Source organism: Rhinoderma darwinii, chromosome 2 (genome assembly GCF_050947455.1).
Source record: "Rhinoderma darwinii isolate aRhiDar2 chromosome 2, aRhiDar2.hap1, whole genome shotgun sequence".
Taxonomy (NCBI): Eukaryota; Metazoa; Chordata; class Amphibia; order Anura; family Rhinodermatidae; genus Rhinoderma; species Rhinoderma darwinii.
In genome coordinates this window covers 221,981,382-222,004,664 of record NC_134688.1, presented here as the reverse complement: position 1 = coordinate 222,004,664, position 23,283 = coordinate 221,981,382, and the positions used below count along the sequence as shown (strand labels likewise).

The window sequence follows — 23,283 nt, the reverse complement described above, 5'->3', positions numbered from 1 at the left end:
AGAACTCCTTGAAGTCCATGGGTTCCGTCGGTCACCGGCGGAGTCCGTTGTGCAACGGAATCGTAGCTTCCATAATTCCCTTGTTCTGCTCTTCTGACGGAGCAGAACAAAGGAACACATGGACGCAGGCGTGAACATAGCCTAACACTGAAAAGTGCTCCTGCAAAAAAACAAGCCCCAATAGCTTTTTCAACAGAAAAATAAAAAAAATTGATGGCTCTTGGAAAGCGACAACCTGAAAACACATTATTATTCAAATTATTGAACAACTTCACACCAGTATTTTGGTGTACAAAGTGGGTGGAGCTTAGCAGAAGCGGTGGCATTTACTGTCATTTACACCAGAAATTTATTGCGGAATTGTGCACAAATTTATTAAGAGGCCTCCGCCATTATTTTACTACTTTTTGTGCCAAAGTAGTAAAACATTAAACTATACGGATACGTCCACCGAATCCACTGCATTTCCGCAGCAAAATGTACAAGTTCGATATAGAGATTTTGCTACAGATTTTGTTGCAGTTTTCCACTTCGAATTTCAATTTAGGCTCTGACCCGTTAAGGACCACCAGGATGCCTTTTCACGGGGGTCACTAATGGCCTAGTCTAAGTCCTGCGGGATGGAGCGGGCGCTTGGATGTCTTATGACAGCCAGGCTCCTGCTCTAACGGTCACAATCGAAGTTTTCTTAGATTGTGGCCATTTAAGCCTTTAGATGCCGTGGTCAATAGTACCGCGGCATCTAAGTGGTCAAATGCAATCGCAGGCTCCCAATTGATTGTCAAGCAAAGGCTATATGCCTAATAATATATATACATATCCCTGGCTATATGCCTAATAATGCTTTGGTATACCAAAGCATATCAGCGATTAAAAGATGACATAGAGAAGTCCCTCTAATGGGACTGAAAAATAATTATTTGTGAAATAAAAATTCTTAAAACACAGTGCACAGTAAAGAAAAATAATAATACAATTATTGTGAAAAAGTAGTAAAACTTAAAAAACCTATACATGTTTGGTATCGCCGCAATCGTACTGACCCAAAGAATAAAGGTAACATGTTATTTACGCTGTAACGTGAACAGCGTAAATTTAAAACACATAGAACAATGGCAGAATTGCTGTTTTGTTCTACCCCCCCCCCCCCCCCTCCAATGAAAACGTAATAAAAGTTAATCAAAAAAGTTTATTTACCCCAAAATGGTGCCATTAAAAAAATGCAACTAATCCCGCAAACAGCAAGTCCTCATACAGCTAAGAAGACACAGCTCTGATTCACATACTGTAACGAACCATGCACCTGTGTGTTCATCACATGACCATGGACAGAATTTTATCCACTAAAAGTTAACCTCGAAATTGGAAAATTGGATAACTTTTAACTAGACAAAAAAAAGAACATGAATTTGCTGAAACCGAACAACCCCTTTACATCCCGTAGAATACCCTTTTTAAAGGTCTTTCCCTCCCTTACCCCAGCCCACTGTCGGTAACTACGACCACACTTGACTGATGATGATGATAATCACACATTGCATTTGCTTATGCTTGAAATTGTCTTGTATTCTTTTTCATTCTCAGTGAACCAGAACAAACCGAATTTCTGTGTTTCATTTTTTTAATCATTCATTTCATTCTTTCAGAGCTGCCTGAACTTTGGTCATTCCTGGAATCGTCTTATATTAAATAGTTGAGTTTGCCGTACCATTAGAGGAGTATGGCAGATACTGAAAGTTGTCCTCTCCATTTACCTGCTCTAGAAGACATTGCCGGGGGTGAGTTATTATCTTACATCTGTTTCACGCGTATACTCTATACATAACTAGAATTGGGTACTGTCTTTATATGGTTTCTCTTCATTACATAAAAAACTAGAACCCATTTAACACACCAAGTGCCACTCCAGAAAAAGGAATCCAGGTTTCAGCGAGTGTCAGGTCCAAGGTGCAATCGTGCTCTGCACTGCGGGACGCGATATCACGCATCCCCCCGTAGACTAGAGTCTATGGAGGGATGCGTGAAAAAATAGAGCATGTCCTATTTTCTCACGGACCCTTCACGCGGCCGTTGAAACAACGGCCGTGTGAGCGGCCACATTGAATTATATAGGTCCGTGTGAATAAGGCCTAAGAGTAATGGAAAAGCCTGATATATAAAGTATAAAAATACAACATGGTCTCTGTTGCCTTGTTTATTTTTAATAGATAAAAGGTTTTATTTATGTGTCAACTGGCAGAATCGTCATTATGGGCAGAATGTCACCAATGCGGCCGATACCCTTAGGGGATTTTACGTGCATAGCCAGCTTCACACTTTTTTCACCCCTATTCCTTGTAGCTCCACTTAGTCTCTTATAGCAACTCAAAAGGCAATATTTCTCCAGAAACTATGCTGTATATCAGCGATGCCTAATGTTATTAACATAGGGGTTCCCCTAAAAGTTTTTTACACTTTCAGCGTACCCTTTTTCTTATTCCTACCTCATAGAAGCTTGGCATAGAACGGGTAAAGCATTCTATACTTAATAATCTGGCTGAAATGTGTGGAATGTTTTACCAAGCATCTTAGAGCTGGTTTAAATCAGTTTGCCATATCTACTGTAAAAATGATAGGTCCTGCTGCTGAGTCCTAGGAAACTCCTAGCCAGGTTGTGTGGAGCCCCAGAACTCCCTGTTTGAGGAAACTTCTTACTAAAGTACTGTTTAATAACCGGTATATGAACACAACCAAAGTGCTAACAATGTTTCATATGTCCTGTACATTGCATTAAGACATATGGAGCTATGTTTTCCTGCCTCATTCTCTATCACAGCACCACAGGAGTTGCTCATTGGCCCTAATAAGTACGTTAAACACGAGGTTAAAGAGAATGTGTCGCTAGAAATGTTATTGTATTTTTTTCAGTTAAACAGTATTTAAGTGATTAAACATTGTTTTAATTTTTTCACAAGTCAGGAAATATTATAAATTAAATTCTAATTTATAACATTTCCATGTGCTGGTCACTAGAGGGAGCAATTCCCAAAATTGCAGCATTGCAATGTGGTAAAGCAACCTCATTGCTTTATGCTGCAAATTTGGTGTAGACACACATGCTCTAGTGTCCTCACACAATCCCCCCTCCCTTATCCTGGCTAGTGCCAGAAGAAGGAGGTGGTTGAATCTTCTAATCCTCCTACACTGTGCATTCGCTCAGAAAATGGTGGCACACAGTGTAGGAGGATTAGATACAGTGGTAATCAGACCGTATAACACGAACATACACACACATCACATACACAAACATAACTTACCTGCTCCTGCCGCCGCTGCTGCCTCCGATCCTACTCCTCGCGTCTTCGCTGCCTGGAACATATGTCCGGAAGCCTCGACCGGAATTAGTCATCTTACTGTCCGACCGCGGCTTCCGGTCCACATGAAAATGGCGCCGGATGTCGCTCGGCCGAAGACCTTGCTTTTGGACTGTGTGGGAGTGGTGCATGCACCGTTCCCACACAGACAGCGTACGCTATAGTGAATGGAACGGCTCCCATTCGCATTCACTATGGGGATGTATGTGCCGTATTCCATCTCTGTATGTGTCGTTAATCGCCACATACAGAGATGAAAAAAAAATGGCAGCCCCCACAGAGAAGTAAAAGAAAGAAAAAAGTAAAACACAAAAACACAAATAAATAAAGTTTATTTTAATAACATACTAAAAGCAAAAACATATAAAAAAAAAAATTTCGTGACACCTTCCTGCCGTACTAAAGGAGCCATCGGCTAGAGAGAACTCTCTGAAAGGAATTCAAGGTCAGCAATAGGATTACTCCCTGGATTACTCACCGCTGCGCAATAGAGGTTTTTCGACTCTACCCTTCCTCCTCTAACTACTGCCTCAGGCTTGTACACTTCGCATTGAGGTGCTCGATTTAAAAAAAAATAAAAAATCAAAGGCCACAATTCCAGTCTTTGGATAAAGAAACCAAATATTTTTTTCATAACCATTATAAATCTAAAGCCTCTGAACAAGTTTATTTGTAACAAACGTTTCAAGATGAAGTCCACCCGGTCCCCAATTCCCCTTGTTGCAAAAAAATAGTCATATGCATAATTGATTTCCAACCTCTTATGATTATAATATCATGTTCCAATTCATGAAAAATACCAAGAGATTCTAAGGTTTGCAGTCTACAGAACTCAAGACCTTCATCACTTCAAGTTTCATCTGATCCACAAATCTTAACAAAGCTAATGGTGGAGGCAGTAGCCCATCTGAGACAACAGAAGATAAATATTGTTCTATATTTGGACGACCTGTTAATCTCGAATTCTGCCCTTCGTCGGTTACCTCTGCAAGACATGTAATTTGCTAAACAAAGGAAAATCAGATCTCACCCCTACAAGATTTTTTTTCGGGATTCTTTTATTCTCCCTAGAACAAATTACCTTCCATCAGAGAAGAGAAAGATCATTCAAGGGAAGCCATGTCTGTTCTAGAATCCATGACCTCATTCATTTCAGCAGTACCATGGTGTCAATACCTTTTCAGAGTCTGATTCTCTCCAGTTATAACAAAAAACGATTGGAGTCAAGAATACGGTATCTCTGACCAAACCGGTAGATAAATCTCTACTCTGAAAAAAGGGGTTGTTTGGCATCAGGCACCCAACATAGTAGTCACCACAGATGAAGGAGCATCTGGCAGGCCAACATTTTTCACACTTTTCAGTGTGTGTGTGTGTGTGTGTAGTCTCAGGATATGAAAAACTGAATGTAGTTTGGGAAACTGTAAAAAGTGCAAAACATCTGCTGCAAAGGGAGACTTGTTCATTTATTCTCTGACAACAGTGGCTCATCTTCACCACCAAAGGCGACACAGATCAAGCCAACTTCTCTCTGCAAACATCTTCTGAGCCAGATCCTCTCCCTTTCTGCCACGCATCAATTGACAGTCCAAAAACAGTCAAGCAGATTTCTGATCGGCTTTCCTCAGAAAGCCCAGCAAGTGGTGTACGGACTCGCAGACTTTCTTTTGAACCCTTAGGCCCTGTTCACACAGAGTTTTTTTGGTGCGTTTTTTGAGGCCGAAACCGCCTCTGAAATGGCCGAATATGCCTCCCATTGATTTTCATTGGTGGCGGAGGCCTTTTTTTCCATGCGAGTGGAAAAAAACGCTTGCGGGAAAAAGCGTCATGCCCTTTCTTCGGGCGCTTCCGTCTCTGACCTCCTCCCATTGACATTAATGGGAGGCAAAGAAAGTGGTTTTCACTGTGCTTTTTGGCTGCAGCGCTCAATGGCTGCGGCAGAAAATGCAGCTAAAAAGGCGGGAAAGAGTGCAGGCAGGTCAAAATCTGCCTCAAAATTCCTGAAGGGGATCTCTATCGAACAGGCAGCTATTCCAGATATTCCTGTAGACCAGCTGTTATGGCTGAAGCCCAGGCACAGACCACCTGTATTGTGTCCACTCCTCTCTCTTCTTCCTTAGCGCTGTGGGATAAACGGAGTCCTAGGTTTCGTCTCTGTTCCATACATACACCTGCAGCCAGACTGTTTGCTAATCCTATTTTTGCTCCTGGTATGCAACCGTCAGCATTTCAGTGGTGGCTGTATATAGGTCTATACCGAATAGGACAATTTTGTAAAAAGACTAGGCGTTAAACCCTGTAATTTTTACCGGTCTATCCACCATATGCCAAATTCTGAGATTTTTCGTTTTCGCCAGATTCATCATTTTTTGTCCTCGTTTAAACCTACTACTGTTCTGCAAAATACTTCAGTGTTGGAGAATTTATGTCTCAATAATTCTGGGGGTCATCATCTCTTGTTTAATCTTTATTCCCTTTTGGTGGCTCCCTCGGACAAGTTGTCATACATGTCAGTGTGGGAGAGAGACTTCGCTGGTTGAAGCCAATTATAAAGTATTCTTACGACGGTACTTAGTTCCCTCTAGGTTGGCCAAGATGTTCCCTTCTGCCTCATCTTCTTGCTTTAGAAACTGTGGATGTGTGGGAGACCCTCTGCATGTATGGTGGGGTTGCCCTAGTGTACGCCGATTCTGTCGGTGAATCTTTAATATGTTATTTTCTATAACTTAGATTAATTTGACACTGTCCCCGTCACAGGCGTTACTTAATGTGACCATCCCTGGATTATCTAAAGCCTCTCATAAATTTGGATCCTTTCTTTTCATGGCAGCCAAAATTATTATAGCTACTTCCTGGGAAAGTCCACTGATTCCTATTCATCTAGTTAAGTCTAAATTGAATTTGATTTTGGTTAATGATCGGTTGCATTGTATGGTCTCTAATAAAGGAGAACTCTTTCTTCAGGTTTGGCACCTTGGGACAATCCCTTACACGAACGTGTTTTTGCGGCCGCAATTCCCCCGAAAATCCACGGGAGAATTGCGGCCCCATTCTTTTCTATGGGGCAGTGCACACGACCATAGTTTTTGCGGTCCTTGCACGGCCCGTGAGCCCGGACCGCAGAAAGAACGGGCATGTCTTATTACGGCCCTGTTCTGCGGTCCGGGCTCATTGAAAACAATGGCGTGTGCATGTCCCGCGATTTGCGGGCGGCCTGCGGCTGACAGTCCGCAGCCGGCCGGCCCGAAAATCACGGCCGTGCACACGGCTATGGTCGTGTGCATGAGGCCTTAGGTTTATTTTGTCTGAAGGACACTTGACCCTCATTTTCCTGTCCCCTCTGCCCTCTTTTCCCTATTTCTCTCCCTCCCCCTTTTATTCCTTCCTTACCTTTTTATATGATTTATGGCAAGTCTTGATTTATAATTCTATGTTATGGTTTGATCTACGGGGAATGTCCCCGACTAGATTTTTTTTCTTTTGTATTGCTTAAAGTACAGTTTACCTTTCCTTGTAAAACTTCAATAAAAATTATTGAAACACAAAATTCCTGAAGGAATTTTGAGGCAGGTTTTTCCGCTTGCACAAAAGCTCTGTGTGAACAGGGCCTAAAACCCTCTGAGGAAAGGCGATCAGAAACTAAGCAGCACAGTTCTCACCCAAGCACTTCCGCATGGACCCCTACCGATAACTTCTGACATGTCACTATGACATGTCAAAAGTTTTTTTAAATGTTTAGTTATCCTTTAACCCGTTAGTGACCGCCAATACACCTTTTAACGGCGGCCACTAACGGGCTTTATTCTGATGCATACGCCTTTTCACGGCGCTGCATCAGGATAAAGTAAACAGAGCAGGGAGTGTCAGATCTCCCTGCTCTCAGCTGCTAGAGACAGCTGAGGGCTGGGGGCATCCCTGCTCTGCCGGGTAAGATCGATATTAGTATCGATCTCACCCGTTTAACCCTTCAGATGCGGTGCGCAATAGCGTGCACCGCATCTGAGTGGTTTTGGAGAGAGGGAGGGAGCTCCCTCTCTCTCCCACCGACACCCGGCGATACCATCGCCGAGTGTCTGTGTCTCTAATGGCAGCCGGGGGCCTAATAAAGGCCCCCAGATCTGCCTGGAGCGAATGCCTGCTAGATCATGCCGGAAGCATGACCTAGCAGATGCCTGGCCGTTTTAAACGGACAGGCAGTAATACACTGTACAAAATACAAAAGTATTGCAGTGTATTACAATAGCGATCAGAGAATCACATATTAAAGTCCCCTAGTGGGACTAGTAAAAAAGTAAAAAAAAAGTTTAATAAAGTTAATTGAAAAATAATGAAAAACCCAGCTTTTCCCCTTACACAATGCTTTACTATTAAAAAAACAAAATAAAGTAAAAAAGTTACACATATTTGGTATCGCCGCGTCCGTAACGACCCCGACTATAAATGTATTACATTATTTAACCCGCACGGTGAACGCCGTAAAAAATGTAATAAAAACTATGGAAAAATTGCTGTTTTCTTTGAATCCTGACTTTAACAAAATGTGATAAAAAGTGATCAAAAAGTCGCATCTACTCAAAAATGGTACCATTAAAAACTACAAGTCTTCCCGCAAAAAAAAAAACCCTCATACAACTGCATCGGCAAAAAAATAAAAACGTTACGGCTCTTCAAATATGGAAGACACAAAAACAAATAATTTTGAAAAAAAAGCGTTTTTACTGTGTAAAAGTAGTAAAACATACAAAAACTATACAAATTTGGTATCGTTGCAATCGTAACAAACCACTGAATAAAGTTATTGTGTTATTTATTTCACACGGTAAACGCCGTTGATTTAAGACGCGAAAAAGAGTGGCGAAATTTCAGGTTTTTTTCTATTCCCCCCCAAAAAAAAGTTAATAAAAGTTAATCAATAAATAATATGTCCCCCAAAATGGTGCTATTAAAAAGTACAAATTGTCCCGCAAAAAACAAGACCTTATACAGCTATGTCGACGCAAAAATAAAAAGGTTATAGCTCTTGGAATGCGACGATGGAAAAACGTAAAAAATGGCTTGGTCATTAAGGGGTTAAGTCCAGGAGTCTAAACACAGCGCTGTTCCGGACCTTGGTCCACCGATGGGGAATTCTAGAAAAGGATTTGTTTGCGACCTGACAAAATGGAAAGGTCAAAAGAGTTTTCTCCCTGAATCCCAAAGACAAATCTTTGAGTGTAGAGGCTCTTTCACAATTTCATTCCGCATTGAAGGAAAGGATCTAATGGGCGCCACCACCAAAGAAAGTTAGTCCTTCACAGACTTGGTATTTTGCACTTGCCTCCAATTCTTTTCTAAAAGTGTTACAGAAGATATTGTTGGAAAAAGCAAAATTGATTTTGATTCCTTTTTGGTCTTCCACAAAGTCTGTCACTCGAAGATCCAGTCTTTCTTTCAAAGACTGTCTAATATTTCATTCAGATATTCTGAACCTGCATCTGGCGGCCTACATCTTGAAAAGTCCATATTATTAAAGAAAGGACTAGTTCTACAAATACTCCATGACAGCACCTGTGTTTACCTCACTACTCCTGTAAATATTGAGCATCTCTGATGTTCCGGAGTAGTTTTATATATATATATATATATATATATATATATATATATATATATATATGGTGTGGGGAGGTGTTCCCTGTCCTTATTAGGGTCAATGGGCAACTCCTGTGGTGTTATGGAGGATTTGTAGAAATCCAATTACCAGTAATAACTGATTCTTCTTTCCCTGAAAGGATCTTGCAAAGAAATAAGCATAGAACGTGTGGCTCAGCAACTACTGCTACTTGGCATGAGGGTCGTACAATGGCAAGGGTTTGGTGAAAATAGGATAAACTGTTTAGGTTAAAAGTATGTTTGTTTGGGTTTCTTTGTCCTTTTTTCTTTCTATTGGCAAAGTGGAATTACATTAGATGTTTGTCATAATGTCTAACTTTTATTTCTTTTTTTGGCTCTAGTTCTAGAATGTGGTTTAAAGAAAAATTATGCAGAAGTCCACGTTAAAGTTGTGGACTGCCCCGATCTTACAAAGGATCCATTTGGATTCCCTGTAAAAGGTATGATTCTATGATTAAATCACTTTTGTTTGGGATTGTTTTTAGATTTCTCATTACCAGTTATCTTACCTAAATCTCAGGATGAAAAGATAGACCAAAGAAGTAAAAAAGCTACATAAACATCCATAGTTGAGATTGGGACGCACGGTTACAGACAAAATATATGTAGACTGGACAGAAGTGAACATACCATATGAAATAGGGTTGTCCAAAGTAGACAATACTTTCAGTTCCATTCGCTGACAGGATCTTAAAAAGTGTGAGCAATTGAAACACAAATCATTGGAGAGTAGCATCACTTTTTATAACTACTTATACTGTAAAATTATTCAAATTAAATCAACAAAAAACTGAAAAAATCCTATAAGCTGGCCGTAGATGTTAGATATTTCATGGCCGATCACACTCATTGTAACAGAATCTGCTGAAAATCTCGTGTCCATGTAGACAGTCAAACTGCCTCCCTTCTACACATTATTGTTGATAAATAGGGTACAGTATATGACGGATGCTCGGTAGTCTCTGCTATATTGAGAACACTACTAGATGTGAAAGTAGTAGTAAGAGATATGTGTAAGAGTCCTGCATACAGATATTATGTACGTACTCCTGGATTGTCTTTACTATTTACAGGTCTATGTGGGAAGACAAGAATTGCGGATGTTGGAGGTGTTCCATACTTGGTGCCCACTGCGCAACCTGATAAAGTATGAGATAAATTTAGTGATTTAACCACAGAATTTTCACATTTTGCCGTTTGCTTCAATGTTATATTGCTTTGTTCTACTACACAGACTAAGGCCTCATACACACGACCGTAAAAACTCCCGTTATTACGGGTCGTAATTACGACCCGTAATAACGGGCTCATAGAATTCTATTGGCGACGGGTGCCTTCCCGTTTTCTCACGGGAAGGTGCCCGTGCCGTTGAAAAAGATAGAACATGTCCTATTTCAGGCCGTAATAACGGCACGGACAGTCCATAGAAGTCTATGGAGCTCTCGTAATGACGGGTGGCTACATGTGTGCACCCGTCATTACGGCAGCGTTGCTAAGCGACGTCAGTAAATAGTCACTGTCCAGGGAGCTGAAAGAGTTAACTGATCGGCAGTAACTCTTTCAGCACCCTGGACAGTGACTACCGATCAGTATAAACCTGTAAAAAAATAAAATAAAAGACTTTCATACTTACCGAGAACTTCCTGCTTCCTCCAGTCCGGTCTCCCGCCTGTTGCCTTGGTGACGCGTCCCTCTCGACATCCGGCCCGACGTCCTGGATGACGTTTCAGGCCATGTGACCGCTGCAGCCAATCACAGGTCAATCACAAGCTGCAGCGGTCACATGGACTGCCGCGTCATCCAGGGATGTCGGGCTGGATGTGAAGAGAGGGACGCGTCACCAAGACAACGGCCGGGTAAGTATGAATTTCTTTAACTTTTATTACAGAAAAGGCTGTCCCTTCTCTCTATCCTGCACTGATAGAGAGAAGGGGCTGCCGATTAGTGCAGTGCTATTTTGCCGCCAAAAACGTGCCCGTAAATACGGGTGGAATACGGGTGACACCGGACCCATATTTACGGGCACGGGTTCGTAAATACTGGTGCAAAACGGGTGGAATACGTGTGACACCGGACCCGTATTTACGCCAGTATTTACGGGTGGGAAAAAATACGGTCGTGTGCATGAGACCTAAGAATCAGTATTACTTCACAGTGGTACCCATAAAGGTGTGCCTCAGATTAGTAATATAGTAGTGACCAGAGTATAGCCCATACATTTGTATCCCAAGGAGATCTCTGGCTAAAATTGTACCAGTAGTGCCCACTTTATTACGCCCCCCCCCCCCCTTGAGTAGTGTGCCCAGACATTCTCCAGTGATCTTCGCATATAATAATGCACTTACAGTAAATTGTTTTTACTATGTACTTGCATAATTTGTATTATATCTAACGTTTTTATGTTTGTTTTAAAGATTTATAACATTAACACTGTAGCAGAGAAGATTGAGCTACCTGGGGCCTACATGCTTGGTGCTGGAGCGTGTTCTCATAAAAGTGTGGGGATAAATGCTGAGGTGGGTGACTCTTGGATTAGTTTATTTGCTAGATTAGTAGGCTTTATAGGGTTTTTTTTTCACTAATCACAAATATTCTTGAACTGTCAGGGAATGATATAATAATAATATATTGTCAATGTACCTCTATATTTTCCTGCTTAGCCATAGTTTGTGTTATATGCTGTAACCTTTCAGTTATGCTTGTCGCTGGCAATACCATTGTTCTATAGACTGTGCTGGGACAGAACCATAGTCCTCCTCAGGTGTTTCTATGTGGCACATAGGGTGGGTCTTGACAAGACAATGAAGGGTCTTGTCATGTGTTAAAGGAAAGGTGTCATGAATTATTATTTTTTATTAATTTGTGTTTTTATTTAATAAAATAAAGTACATATACATTTTTTTTACTTAAAATGTTTTTTTTTATTAACTTTTTTTTAAATTCACTGGGGGCTGCCATGTTTTATTTCATCTGTGTATGTGTCTCATAACGACACATACACAGATGAAATCCGGCAGCTACAGGGCATAGGACATAAAGAACCGCTCTCGTTCGTTACATCCTGTGCTTGTGCCGTCTCGCCCTGTACTGCGCATGCGCAGTTCAGAGCGACCCAGCATAGAGGCTGGTTTGTAAGGAGAAAGTCGGCACCATTTTGGAGAAGACCAGCTGCAGGTAAGAGGCGTGTGTGTGGGGGACTGTGTGTGGCACTGTTGAATGTTTGGGGGGGTTTGTGTGTGTGTGGAGGGGCGCTCGCCTGAGCAGCGGTGTACGCCGAATCAGCGGTACTCGGCGCTGCTCGACGGAGCAGCGTTGCTAGCCGCTGTTCCTTCAAAACAGCGGATTGGCGGCTATAAAGGATCAGCGCTGATCCTTCACAGCCGCTTATCAGCTGTTTTGAAGGATCAGTAGCGAGCACCGCTGCCCTGTCGAGCGCCCCCCCTACACATTCACACACCAGAAAAAAAAATGCAGGTAAGGTGTGTGTGTGTGTGCGGGGTTTGTTTGTTGGTGGCGGGGGTTTGTGTGTGGGGGGGGGGTCTTTGTGTAGTGCGGTTGCATGTCTGGTGGGGGTTTGTGTGTGGGGGAGTGCTCGACAGAGCAGCGGTGCTCGCCGCTGTTTCTTCAAATCAGCTGATTGGCGGCTATGAAGGACCAGCGGCACACTATCGCCGCCGATCCTTCATAGCCGCTTATCAGCTGTTGTGAAGGATCAGCGGCGAGCACCGCTGCTCCGTCGAGCGCCTCACACAAACCCCCCAAAACATGCAGGTAAGGTGCGTGCGTGGCTTTGTCTGTCTGTGGCGAGGTTGCATGTGTGGGGGTTAGTGTGTGTGTGTGCGTGTGGGGGGGGGGGGGTGTGCTCAACAGAGCAGCAGTGCTCGCCACTGTTCCTTCAAAACAGCTGATTGGTATCGTTCTTTGCTTCTACTGTGAATCGCCGTGTAACTACATGGCGATTCACAATAGGAGCAAGGAATGAAGAAGCAGCAGTATATTATTAACTTTTTTGTTTTGCAGGTTCCACTGGACTGTTTGGACTATTTTGTAGTTTCGTTGGGCTACGTCTGATCTCCTTTTATTATTTTCTTTTAAATAAAATGGTGAAAGAGGATTGTGTGGGGAAGTTTTTATTTCAATAAAAAATTATATTCTTATGTCTGTGTTTTTTTAAATAATTTATTACCAACTTAGTAATGGCAGTTGTCTGTTTGACAGCATCCATTACTAAGGCAGGGCTTAGTGTTAGCCCGTAAAATATGCTAGCACTAACCCCCCCATTATTACGTCGGTAACCATCGCCATCAGGGTTATCAGGAAGAGCCGGGTACGATCCAGTACCAGACCATCTGTAATGATGGCTGGGCACTGGGGCGGCCGCAGGCTGCTATTATTAGGCTGGGAACGACCAAAAACAGTGGCCCTTCCCACCCTGGTAATTCTAGGCTGTGGCTGCTTTATTGTATCTGGCTGGTTATGAAAATGGGGGCCCCCACATCGTGTTTTTTTTTTTTTTTTTGTTGTTTTTTTTAAAGAATAAATTGACGAAAATGGTCGTCGTCCCCCCACCATTTTTCATAACCAGCTAGACACAATAAAGCAGCCGCAGCCTAGCATTACCAGGGTGGGAAGGACCACTGTTTTTGACCCTTTCAGCCCAATAATACCAGCCTGTGGCCGCTCCGGAGCCTAACCGTCACTACAGATAGTCTGGTACTGGATCGTACTCCACTCTTCCTGATACCCCTGGTGGCGGTGGATACCGGGGTAATAATGGGGGCTAGTATTAGCCTTTTTACTGGCCAACATTAAGCCCCGCCTTAGTAATGGACGTCGTCAAACAGACAACTGCAATTACTAAGGTAGTAATAAAGTATTAAAAAACCGAGATATAACTCCCTGTTCACACAGAGCTTGCTGGCGCTGACTTTGATGCAGAAATCGCGTGGGAATCAGTGCCATAAAACCCCCGAAATCTCCCCGCATTGATTTCAATGGGAGGCAGAGGCGTTTTTTTCCCGGGTGGCTTCTGACCGCTCACGGGGGGGGGGGGGTTTCCTTTCTTGCGGCTTCCGCCTCTGACCTCCCATTGAAATCTTTTCGGAGGCGATTTTCGTGGCATTTGCCCATGGTTCTTGCATAAGCTACAATGGACGCGAACGAAAACTGTAGTGAAAATAACGGAAAGAAAGTGCAGGCAGTTTAAATTCGGCTTCAAAATTCATGATGGAATTCTAAGACACGTTTTTTTTCTGCCTACAAAAAACTGTGTTTACAGGGCCTAAGGGTGTATTCACACAGTTCAGTTTTGCCGCGTCTTTCCCGAGTGGCTGAAAACCACATCGAATAGCGCACACTGTTTTACCCGCAATTTTTTCGATGCGGTTTTTGGCTGCGTCGCAAAAATGCGGCAAAACCACACTGTTTGAACACACCCAAAAAAAACATTATTTTATTCAAATAAAAACTCCCCCGCACAACCCTTATTAACCATTTTATTCATTTCTTAAAAACGGACTATGGGAACATTTGCCGCGCATTACATACCAAAGAATTGACAAGATGCTGCTTTTTTTCCGCAATGCATTTTTAAAAACGCTTGCGTAAAAAATCGTGTTGTATGTACTAATGGCGCGCTTTCCCGTCGATGTAAATGGGAAGCTTAATCAAGCGTTTGACGTGTTTTTCAGCACGTCAAAACCCGAGTTAAATACACGACGTGTGAACCTGTCAACTGAAAAGTCATTCACCACAGGGTCTTCCCTCTTGACTTTAATAATACTTAGCCTTTTGGTGTGTCCTGTAGCTTCTGCCAAAAACACTCCCAAAATGGAGCTGGACAATGCTTAGCAATTTGAAGACACCTTTTCCTGGCTTGTAGCCAAAAATAGGGAGGGGCTGAGTCTCCCTTCCACCTTTACAGCAGCTGTAAGTCGGGCTGTTTTCCCTTATTGACCTTGCTATAATTCTGGAAAGTTCTCCCTCTGGTGGCCAGCATAGGAAAACATGTCAAATTATTATTTAATTTTTAATACTTTCCACCTTGTGTAAGAAAAAAAAATACAGCAAAAAAACTTTTTTACATTTGCGACACGTTCCTTTTAAGGCCCTTTTACACAGACCAATAATTGGGCAAATGAGCGTTTCTGCGAACGCTCATTCCTGATCGTTAAACTGTGTAAACAGGGCAAAGATCAGCCGATGAACGACTAAAACCCATTCATTGGCTGATCTGCTCGATTACACGGCCAATAAAATAGTCTCTAGTCGGCAGCATATCTCCGTGTGTAAACAAGGAGATATGCTGACATGATGGAAATGTATGGGAACGAGCGATCGTAGTAACGATCGCTCATCCCCATACATAACGCAAACGAGTGCCGATCAACAGAATGCAGGTCATGAAAACGAGTGCCGACCTACAAGACGAGCCGTGTAAAAGAACCCTTAGGGTATGTTCACACGCAGTGGTTTCAGACGTAATTCGGGCGTTTTACGCCTCGAATTACGCCTGAAGAAACGCCTATAATATGCCTACAAACATCTGCCCATTGCTTTCAATGGGAATTACGATGTTCTGTTCCCACGAGCCTTTATTTTAAGCGTCGCTGTCAAAATACGGCACGTAAAATGACGGCTTGTCAAAAGAAGTGCAGGACACTTCTTGGGACGTTTTTTGAGGCGGTTTTCATTCACTCCATTGAAAAACGGCTCCAAAAACGGCCGTGTTAAAAAAAAGTCTGAAAATCAGGAGCTGTTTTCGCCTGAAAACAGCTCCGTATTTTCAGACGTTTTTGAGTTTGCGTGTGAACATACCCTTTGTCCGCTATTACACCAGGATTACAATGAAAGGTAAATCCTCTTGTCATAAAGCTGGAGGAAGATACCACAGGATCACACCAATGACAATGTGTTGAGACAGCTCAGCTCCACCTACCACTGTCTGCACAGTGACCACGGCACGTGTCAGAGAGCATGCTCACAACACTCTCCCATAGAAGTCATTTTCTGTCATGGCCAGTCTAGTTTTTCTCTGGGAGGGGACATCAGAAGTTGTCTGATAACATCCCTGTACATGTTAGATTGGCACAAATTCCACACAAAAAAAGTGTGATCTTCCTCCAGGGGTTTGGCTGTAGTCAGTATCAAGCTTGACTAATGAATGTTAGTGTACGCTTCTGAGAAGAGGGGTAAAAGTACCAGACGCTGGTCAGCTTCCGGGTACAGAAACAGACTGGATGAGACTGTATGTACACAATAATGGGTAAATAAATCATAGTGTGTCATATTGCAATAGCTATTGTGTATTTGACAAAAGAATGGATCGTGGATCCGTTTTGTCCAGGCCATCCTATACTCTTACTGCTCTCTATTGTATAAGCTGGAGGAGTGCTGTTTGCTCATGTTTTGCTAGAAGTGATCTAGCTTTCTGAATTTATATGAATTGTTATTCAACTTACTTTGCAGATGATATTTTCTGTAAAAGCAGAGAGTGCTACTTCACCTGCGGTAAATGGTAATTACATGGCCAGCATCAATCCTGCGGATAACAGCTGTATTTTGGAGAAATACATGGAAAAGTACAAAGACCATGACTTTGGGCTTCTCTCAAACCTGTATGCCAGTGAGGGAAACCCAGGAAAGGTAAATAGTATCCCTTATTATCACATCCGTTTCAGCAGTTTGTTAACAAACATCATCCTCCAACACATATAGGGGGTAATTTATAAACCGTTCTATGCCAGACTTTTGGCCTTTTTGCGCCAACCTCACCTCTTTTGTGAAGAGAAGGCGTGCCTACCGGGAAATGGGCATGGCCACAGATGCGAAAATCTCGTCCTAGCTTGGGGAAGTTTTCACTCTTAGGGGTGTAGCAAGGCATAGGTCTGTGCTGGGCCCCTAACTTTCCTTCCTCCGATCAGACTAACCACCCAACCCCCCGTTGTACAGTTAAAACAAAAAATAACATTTAATTAAACTCAGTTTAGCGATTCTCTTCTCTCCTCCGGGTCCCCTCATCATTAAAGCGGTGTTCATACAACGTAATGACGCCGGACTGCGTCAGGACATTGTATGTCTTTGAAGTGCTGCGTCGCATATAAGGCCCTGACGCTGCTCGGTGTCAGGACCTTGTATGTGTGGCGTTGGAGTGATGAGGGAGCCGGAAGGGAGTCAAGGTCAGGTGAATGGGTTTTATTTTTTTATGGCCGATGGCGAGTAGGGGCGACACACGTCTGCAGTCGTTGCGCCACAATTGTGGCACATGACCCAGCCGACACATTCAATACATTGATTAGGAGGCTTTTGCCAGTCTTAATAAATTTGAAACGCCAGTCTTAATAAATTGCCCCATAGTGTATAAAAGTCAGTGTGATTGATGTATTCTTTCAGGTATTTAGGTCTTATTTAAAGGGGTTTTCCTAGAATACTAAGTAATCGATGGGGGTTCAACTGCTGGGACTCCCACCCATCCTCCGAATTAAGAAACCGCAGTGTTGGTTGAGCTACAACACTTAAATGGGCCTGTGGCCATTCCGTGCACAGGAGGTTGCAGCTGTGGAGGGAATAAGATGAAGGAAATGCGGTCCCTTTGTTCTCGTGATCGGTGGGGATCCCAGAGGTCGCACCCCCTGGTCAAAATGTTGTGGTTTATTCTAAAGTTATATCATAACATTATTAGATGTGAAAGTCCCTTAATAGTAACGTGTTGGTTAAAATCTAAAATCAAACTGAATATAATTAATTGGGCATCACTGTCCCAATTGCTGAGCGCCTGGCCAGAAGATGCAGCTGCAACACGCCCGCACTAACATCACAGACCCGCTCCTTACTCTCAGATTCTAATACCACCTGTAACGTTCGGCGGCCACAGGAAAATATGCTACTAACCACTGAGGCCTTCTTGAGGAACAAGCCGGAGTCTGGAGTTCCCGTAGCACCCAACTTCGCAAAGCTATTCTACTACGGCTCCCTGCGATCTAGCTCCTGCACTGCTGGATAACCGTAGTGCGCAAGTGACTGCACAGTGTCTGTTCCCCTTCCCACCTAGTTCTTAGGGATATCTTATCCCCTGCACTCAGCACATACCCGTTGTGACAGCGTTCAAAGGCTAAGCCTTAGGGTCCTTTCAGACATTGAGGTGCGGTTTAAGCCGCATCGAAAAAATGCATCCAAAATCTGCTAATTGGTGTGGTTTTTGGTTAAAACCACAACAAAGAAAACACCAAATTGTGGGGGGAAACGCATGCGGTTTTTTTATGTACTTTTTCGATGTAGGTTTAACCGCACCTCAATGTCTGAATGGTCTCTTAATGTTTCCTGGACCTCTGCAAGGTCCACAATCCGCACACTGAGCTTTTAAAGGGACACAGTTACATTTTTTACAGGAAGTTCACTTAGGGCTCATGCACACGTCTGTCTTTATCTTCAGTGTTCTGTCAGTTTTTTTCACGAACAGAATACTGACCCATTCAAGGTCATTCAGTTCTTTGAGCACAGACACAGTTCTTTTGCTTATCCTCTAATATCGCTATGTTGACTCCTTAAGAGCATGTCCTAATAGGTTACAGCCTAGCAAACATTCGCTCTCAGCGTCTCTAAGCAACTACAGGTGCTAAATGCCCAATATACTCTTCTAAAAAAACGAAAACAAAGGGAGCAACAATGGTTAACGAAGCAAATCGATATGAGGATTAATTTTAATATTGAGATAATTCAATGATCGGTACATGCATTTTTCAGGTCATTGAAGTCAAGGTAAAGAGGCGGACTGGGAAAGATAATTTTGTGAGTTGTATGAGAAAATCTTTAAAGGAAAATTATGGAGACAAATCTGTTGGAATAGGAGGTTCATTTATTATACAAGAGGGGAAAGCAAAGCTCCATATAATGGTAAGAAGTGTATTTTCAGTCCTGTTTTCCTATAATAATATCCATGAAATACATTTTATAGATTGCTGTAACAGTCTATGGGCCAGTTCACTCGGAAAACGCGCCAAAAAACGGCCGAAAATGCCTTCCATTGATTTCAATGGGAGGCGGACGTGTTTTTTACCGCAAGCTGAAAAACCGCCTCGTTGTAAAAAGAAGCGTCATGCCCTATCTTCGGACGTTTACGCCTCTGACCTCCCATTGACATCAATGGGAGGCAGACAGAGTATTTTGCGTCGTTTTTGCCCGTAGCACTCAATTGGCGCGAGCGAAAAACGAGGCAAATAGATTGCAGGCAGAGGAAAATCTGCCTCAAAATTCCAAACAGAATTTTGAGGCAGAATTATCTTCCTGCAAAAAACTCAGTGTGAACTCAGGCTAAGGTTATGTTCACACGCTTAAGGGCCTGTTCACACGGAGTATTTTGACGAGCTTTTTGGAGCGGAATCCGCTCCGCAAAACTCGTCAAAAACCGGCCGAAAAGCGTAATCTTGCGAGATTACGATGTAACCTGTCATTTCAAACGAGATTACGCTTGACTTGCTTGAATCTCAGAGATGCTACAGACATGTCAGGATTCTGAATAGACATCACGTCCAGGCTGGTAGTGATGTATATTCATTATAAGGACACTGTAGTAATGTTAGGGCTTGTGTATGTGGCTGCACATAGCGATATAACTATATCGCTAGTGCAGTGTAAATGAATGGAGAGAAGTGCATGACGCTGATTGGTCAGCGTCATGCACTCCTCTGTACAACGCCCACTTGGTCTAAAGTAAAAACACGCCCAGTTGGGCATTAAGAAACTCATTAGCATAAAGCTAAAAATCGCTCATAAAGTGGTTTAAAATAGATAGTTTTTCTAAATAAAAAGCATTACTGTCACCTACATTACAGCGCCCATCTCCTTATATAGGAGATAGGGCACTTATAATGTGGTGACAGAGCCTCTTTAAGGGCAGTTTTTTATTTGCATATCCGGCCTTATGTTCTCTTTTCAGCAATTTCTGTATGCTGCAGTTTTATACTGTATTTACTGACACTATGCACATGCTTTCAATGTCTATATAATTCACTTTTCTACAGCCACGTGAATATTCCGCCTGTCCCTTAAACACAGATGAAGATGTAGATCGCTGGTTGAAGTTTTTTGACATGAAGGCTCCTCTTATCTGTCAGTCTGTGTTTGTTTCTCATGACCCTGTAAGTCTCATTTGTTTTTAGGTTTGAAGTGTCACTGCACCTTTGCTCTCTTTCTCATTCTTACACTGGCCGTGAAGAGAGGCTGGGACACTTAGGGGGGTTATTCTCCTCCTGGGGAGTCTCGAGCACAAGTCCTCACCTAATTAATAAAAATCATGCAAAAGTATCGGGTGTCGTATGTTCATTTTCGGCAACTGTACCGCCCAACATGCATTAACTTCTTTCCACGCCTAATGTAAGATCAGGTCGGAAAACAAAGGTGCAGTGACACTTTTTTAAGTATACCTATAGTTACGGTACAACTTTTCTAACTTTGTAATACATCTTATGATGGAAAAGTGGCAATTTCCTCCTCTTCCAGCAATCTGTAGTAAGGATGCAGCAGCAGTATCTCTGTATCTGATAAACTAAATGAGAGGGTTCAAAATTGAGGAGACATCTGATTGGTTTAGAGCGCTGGGAATAACACTACCATAACATCAGGCATAGAGAGATGTTATTATTTCTTCTGTATTATTATGCTCTTAACCCCTTAAAGGGAAGGTGTCATGAATGTATTTTTATTTTTTTATCATATTGCTTTTAATATGATATTAACATAAATTTTATTTATTTGTGTTCTCATGTTATACTTTTTACATTGTTCTTACTTTTACTTTTCTATGGAGGCTGCCATTTTCTTTTCATCTCTGTATGTGTCGAATAACGACACATACAGAGATGGAATACGGCACATACAACCCCATAGAGAATGCGAACGGGAGCCATTCCATTCTCATAAGCATACGCCGTCTGTGTGGGAACGGCGCACAGACACACACAGACCAAAACTAAGCTCGTTTGCAGCGCGAAATCCGACGACATTTTCATGTGGACCGAAAGCAGCTGCCGGACAGTCAGATGACGACTTCCGCCCATATGTTCAGGGGCAAGGAATAGGAGGGTACGCCAGCGGAGGCGGCAGCAGGTAATTTATGTTCATGTATGCGATGTGTGTATTATGTTCGTGTGATACTGTCTGCTGAGCCCTGTATCTAATCCTCCTACACTGTGCAGTCGCTCAGAAAATGGCGGCACACATTGTAGAAGGTTTGAAGATTCAAACCCTTCCTTCTCCTGGCACTAGCCAGAAGAAGGGAGGGGGAATTTTGTGAGGACACTAGAGAGAGTGTGTCCATCCCAAATTTGCAGCATAAATCATTGAGGTTGCTTTACCACATTGACCATGCTGCAATTTTGGGAACTGCTCCCTCTAGTGCCCAGCAAATGGAAATGTTATAAACTAGAATCTAATTTATAATATTTTCTGACTTGTAAATAAATTAAAACAAGTTGTAATCACTTAAATAATAATTGTTTACCTTGAAAAAAAAAAAAATTCTAGCGACACATTCCCTTTAACCCCTTAAAGGGAACCTGTCACCAGCATTTTAGCTATAAAGCCAGCAATACCTGGTGAAAGTGGGTGAAAAATCATTGTCATCTAAGCTATAAATATGTTCTAAGTAAGCTCTGTAGCTTTAGTATTCCGTTTTTCAGTGGTCCCACGCCGTATGCAAATGAGCAGAAAAGAGTCAAATCTTCATCTGAAAAGAGTCAGGTTTTCATTCCTCCAGTGTCTCAGAGTGGACTCCACCTCCTTCTTTTTGATTGACAACTCCTTAGCCAGTCAGGGCCGGACAGGTGGTGGCAGTGGGCGTGGTTAAGAAGCTGCATCCCAGAGGGAAAAATAATTACCATAAAAGGCGGGAAAAGTTTAAACGACGATATTTACCGACAGAGGAGGACTTCAGGAAAGAAGAGAACAGGAACGAACTCTGGACAGCTGCGGCCATTGAGGGGTCAGGCTAGTTTAACAGGTAAGATGTTGATGACAGGATCCCTTTAAGGACGCAGCCTAGTTTTGGCCTTAAGGCTCAGAGCCCATTTTTTAAATCTGACATATTTCACTTTATGTGGTAATAACGTTGGAATGCTTAAACCTATCCAAGCGATTCTGAGATTGTTTTCTCGTGACACTTTGGGCTTCATGTACGTGGTAAAATTTGGTCGATATATTCAGTGTTTATTGGTGAAAAATTGCAAAATTTAGAGAAAATGTAGAAAAAATAGCATTTTTCAGAATTAAAACAGACGATTATACCACCCAAAATAGTTACTAGTTCACATTCACCATATGTCTTCTTTAGATTGGCATCATTTTTTGAACATTATTTTATTTTTCTTGGACGTTACAAGGCTTAGAACATAAACAGCAATTTCTCTTTTTTTTAAAGAAAATTTCAAAAGCCTTTTTTTTAAGGTACCTGTTCAGTTCTGAAGTGGCTTTGAGGGGCCTATGTATTAGAAACCCCGATAAAACACCCCATTTTAAAAACTAGACCCCTCAAAGTATTCAAAACCGCATTTAGAAAGTTTTTTAACCCTTCAGGCATTTCACAGGAATTAAAGCAAAGTGGAGGTGAAATTTGCAAATTTCATTTATCTTGCTGAATTTCAATTTTATTAATTTTTTTTTGTGTAACACAGAAGGTTTTACCAGAGAAACACTACTAAATATGTATTGTCCAGATTCTGCAGTTTTTAGAAATGTCCCACATGTGGCTGTAGTGCGCTCGTGGACTAAAACACAAGCCCCAGAAGCAAAGAAGCACCTAGTGCATTTTGAGGCCTCTTTTTTTATTAGAAGATATTTTAGGCAGCATGCCAGGTTTGGAGAGGTGTTGAGCTGCCAAAACAGTAGGAATCCCCCAATAGTGACCCCATTTTGGAAACTACACCCCTCAAGGAATTCATTTATGGTTGTTATCATTTTCACCACACAGTTTATTCACAGCACCTATTTTAATTGGGCTGTGAAATTAAAAAAATGTCATTTTTTCCAATAAGATGTAATTTGTGATCCAAGTTTCCTATTTTCACAGGGAACAAAATACCCTATTTTGTTGCCCAATTTGTCCTGAGTGCGGCAATACCCCATTTGTCGTGATAAACTGCCGTTTGGGCCCATGGGAGGGTTCAGAAGGAAAGGAGCGCTATGTGTTTGTTGGAGTCCAGATTTTGCTGGATTGGTTTTCGGGTGCCATGTCGCATTTGCAGAGCCCCAGAGGTATCAAAGCAATGGAAACCCACCAGAAGTGACCCCA

General features: G+C 42.3%; 1 protein-coding gene across 3 annotated transcripts in view; it reads left to right on the top strand.

The window, feature by feature from the left end:
• Positions 1-23,283, top strand: part of C2H11orf54 (chromosome 2 C11orf54 homolog) — a 38,101-nt gene that overhangs the window by 6,229 nt on the left and 8,589 nt on the right. For 2 of the 3 annotated variants that reach the window (XM_075852891.1, XM_075852890.1), the window contains exons 2-8: positions 1,647-1,778; positions 9,344-9,442; positions 10,076-10,149; positions 11,417-11,518; positions 16,470-16,646; positions 18,744-18,893; positions 20,021-20,137. In XM_075852891.1, coding sequence (XP_075709006.1) covers positions 1,721-1,778; positions 9,344-9,442; positions 10,076-10,149; positions 11,417-11,518; positions 16,470-16,646; positions 18,744-18,893; positions 20,021-20,137 — 777 coding nt within the window. In that variant the 5' untranslated portion in view covers positions 1,647-1,720. The remainder of the gene's footprint in view (positions 1-1,646; positions 1,779-9,343; positions 9,443-10,075; positions 10,150-11,416; positions 11,519-16,469; positions 16,647-18,743; positions 18,894-20,020; positions 20,138-23,283) is intronic. The other variant, XM_075852892.1, reaches the window with a different exon arrangement.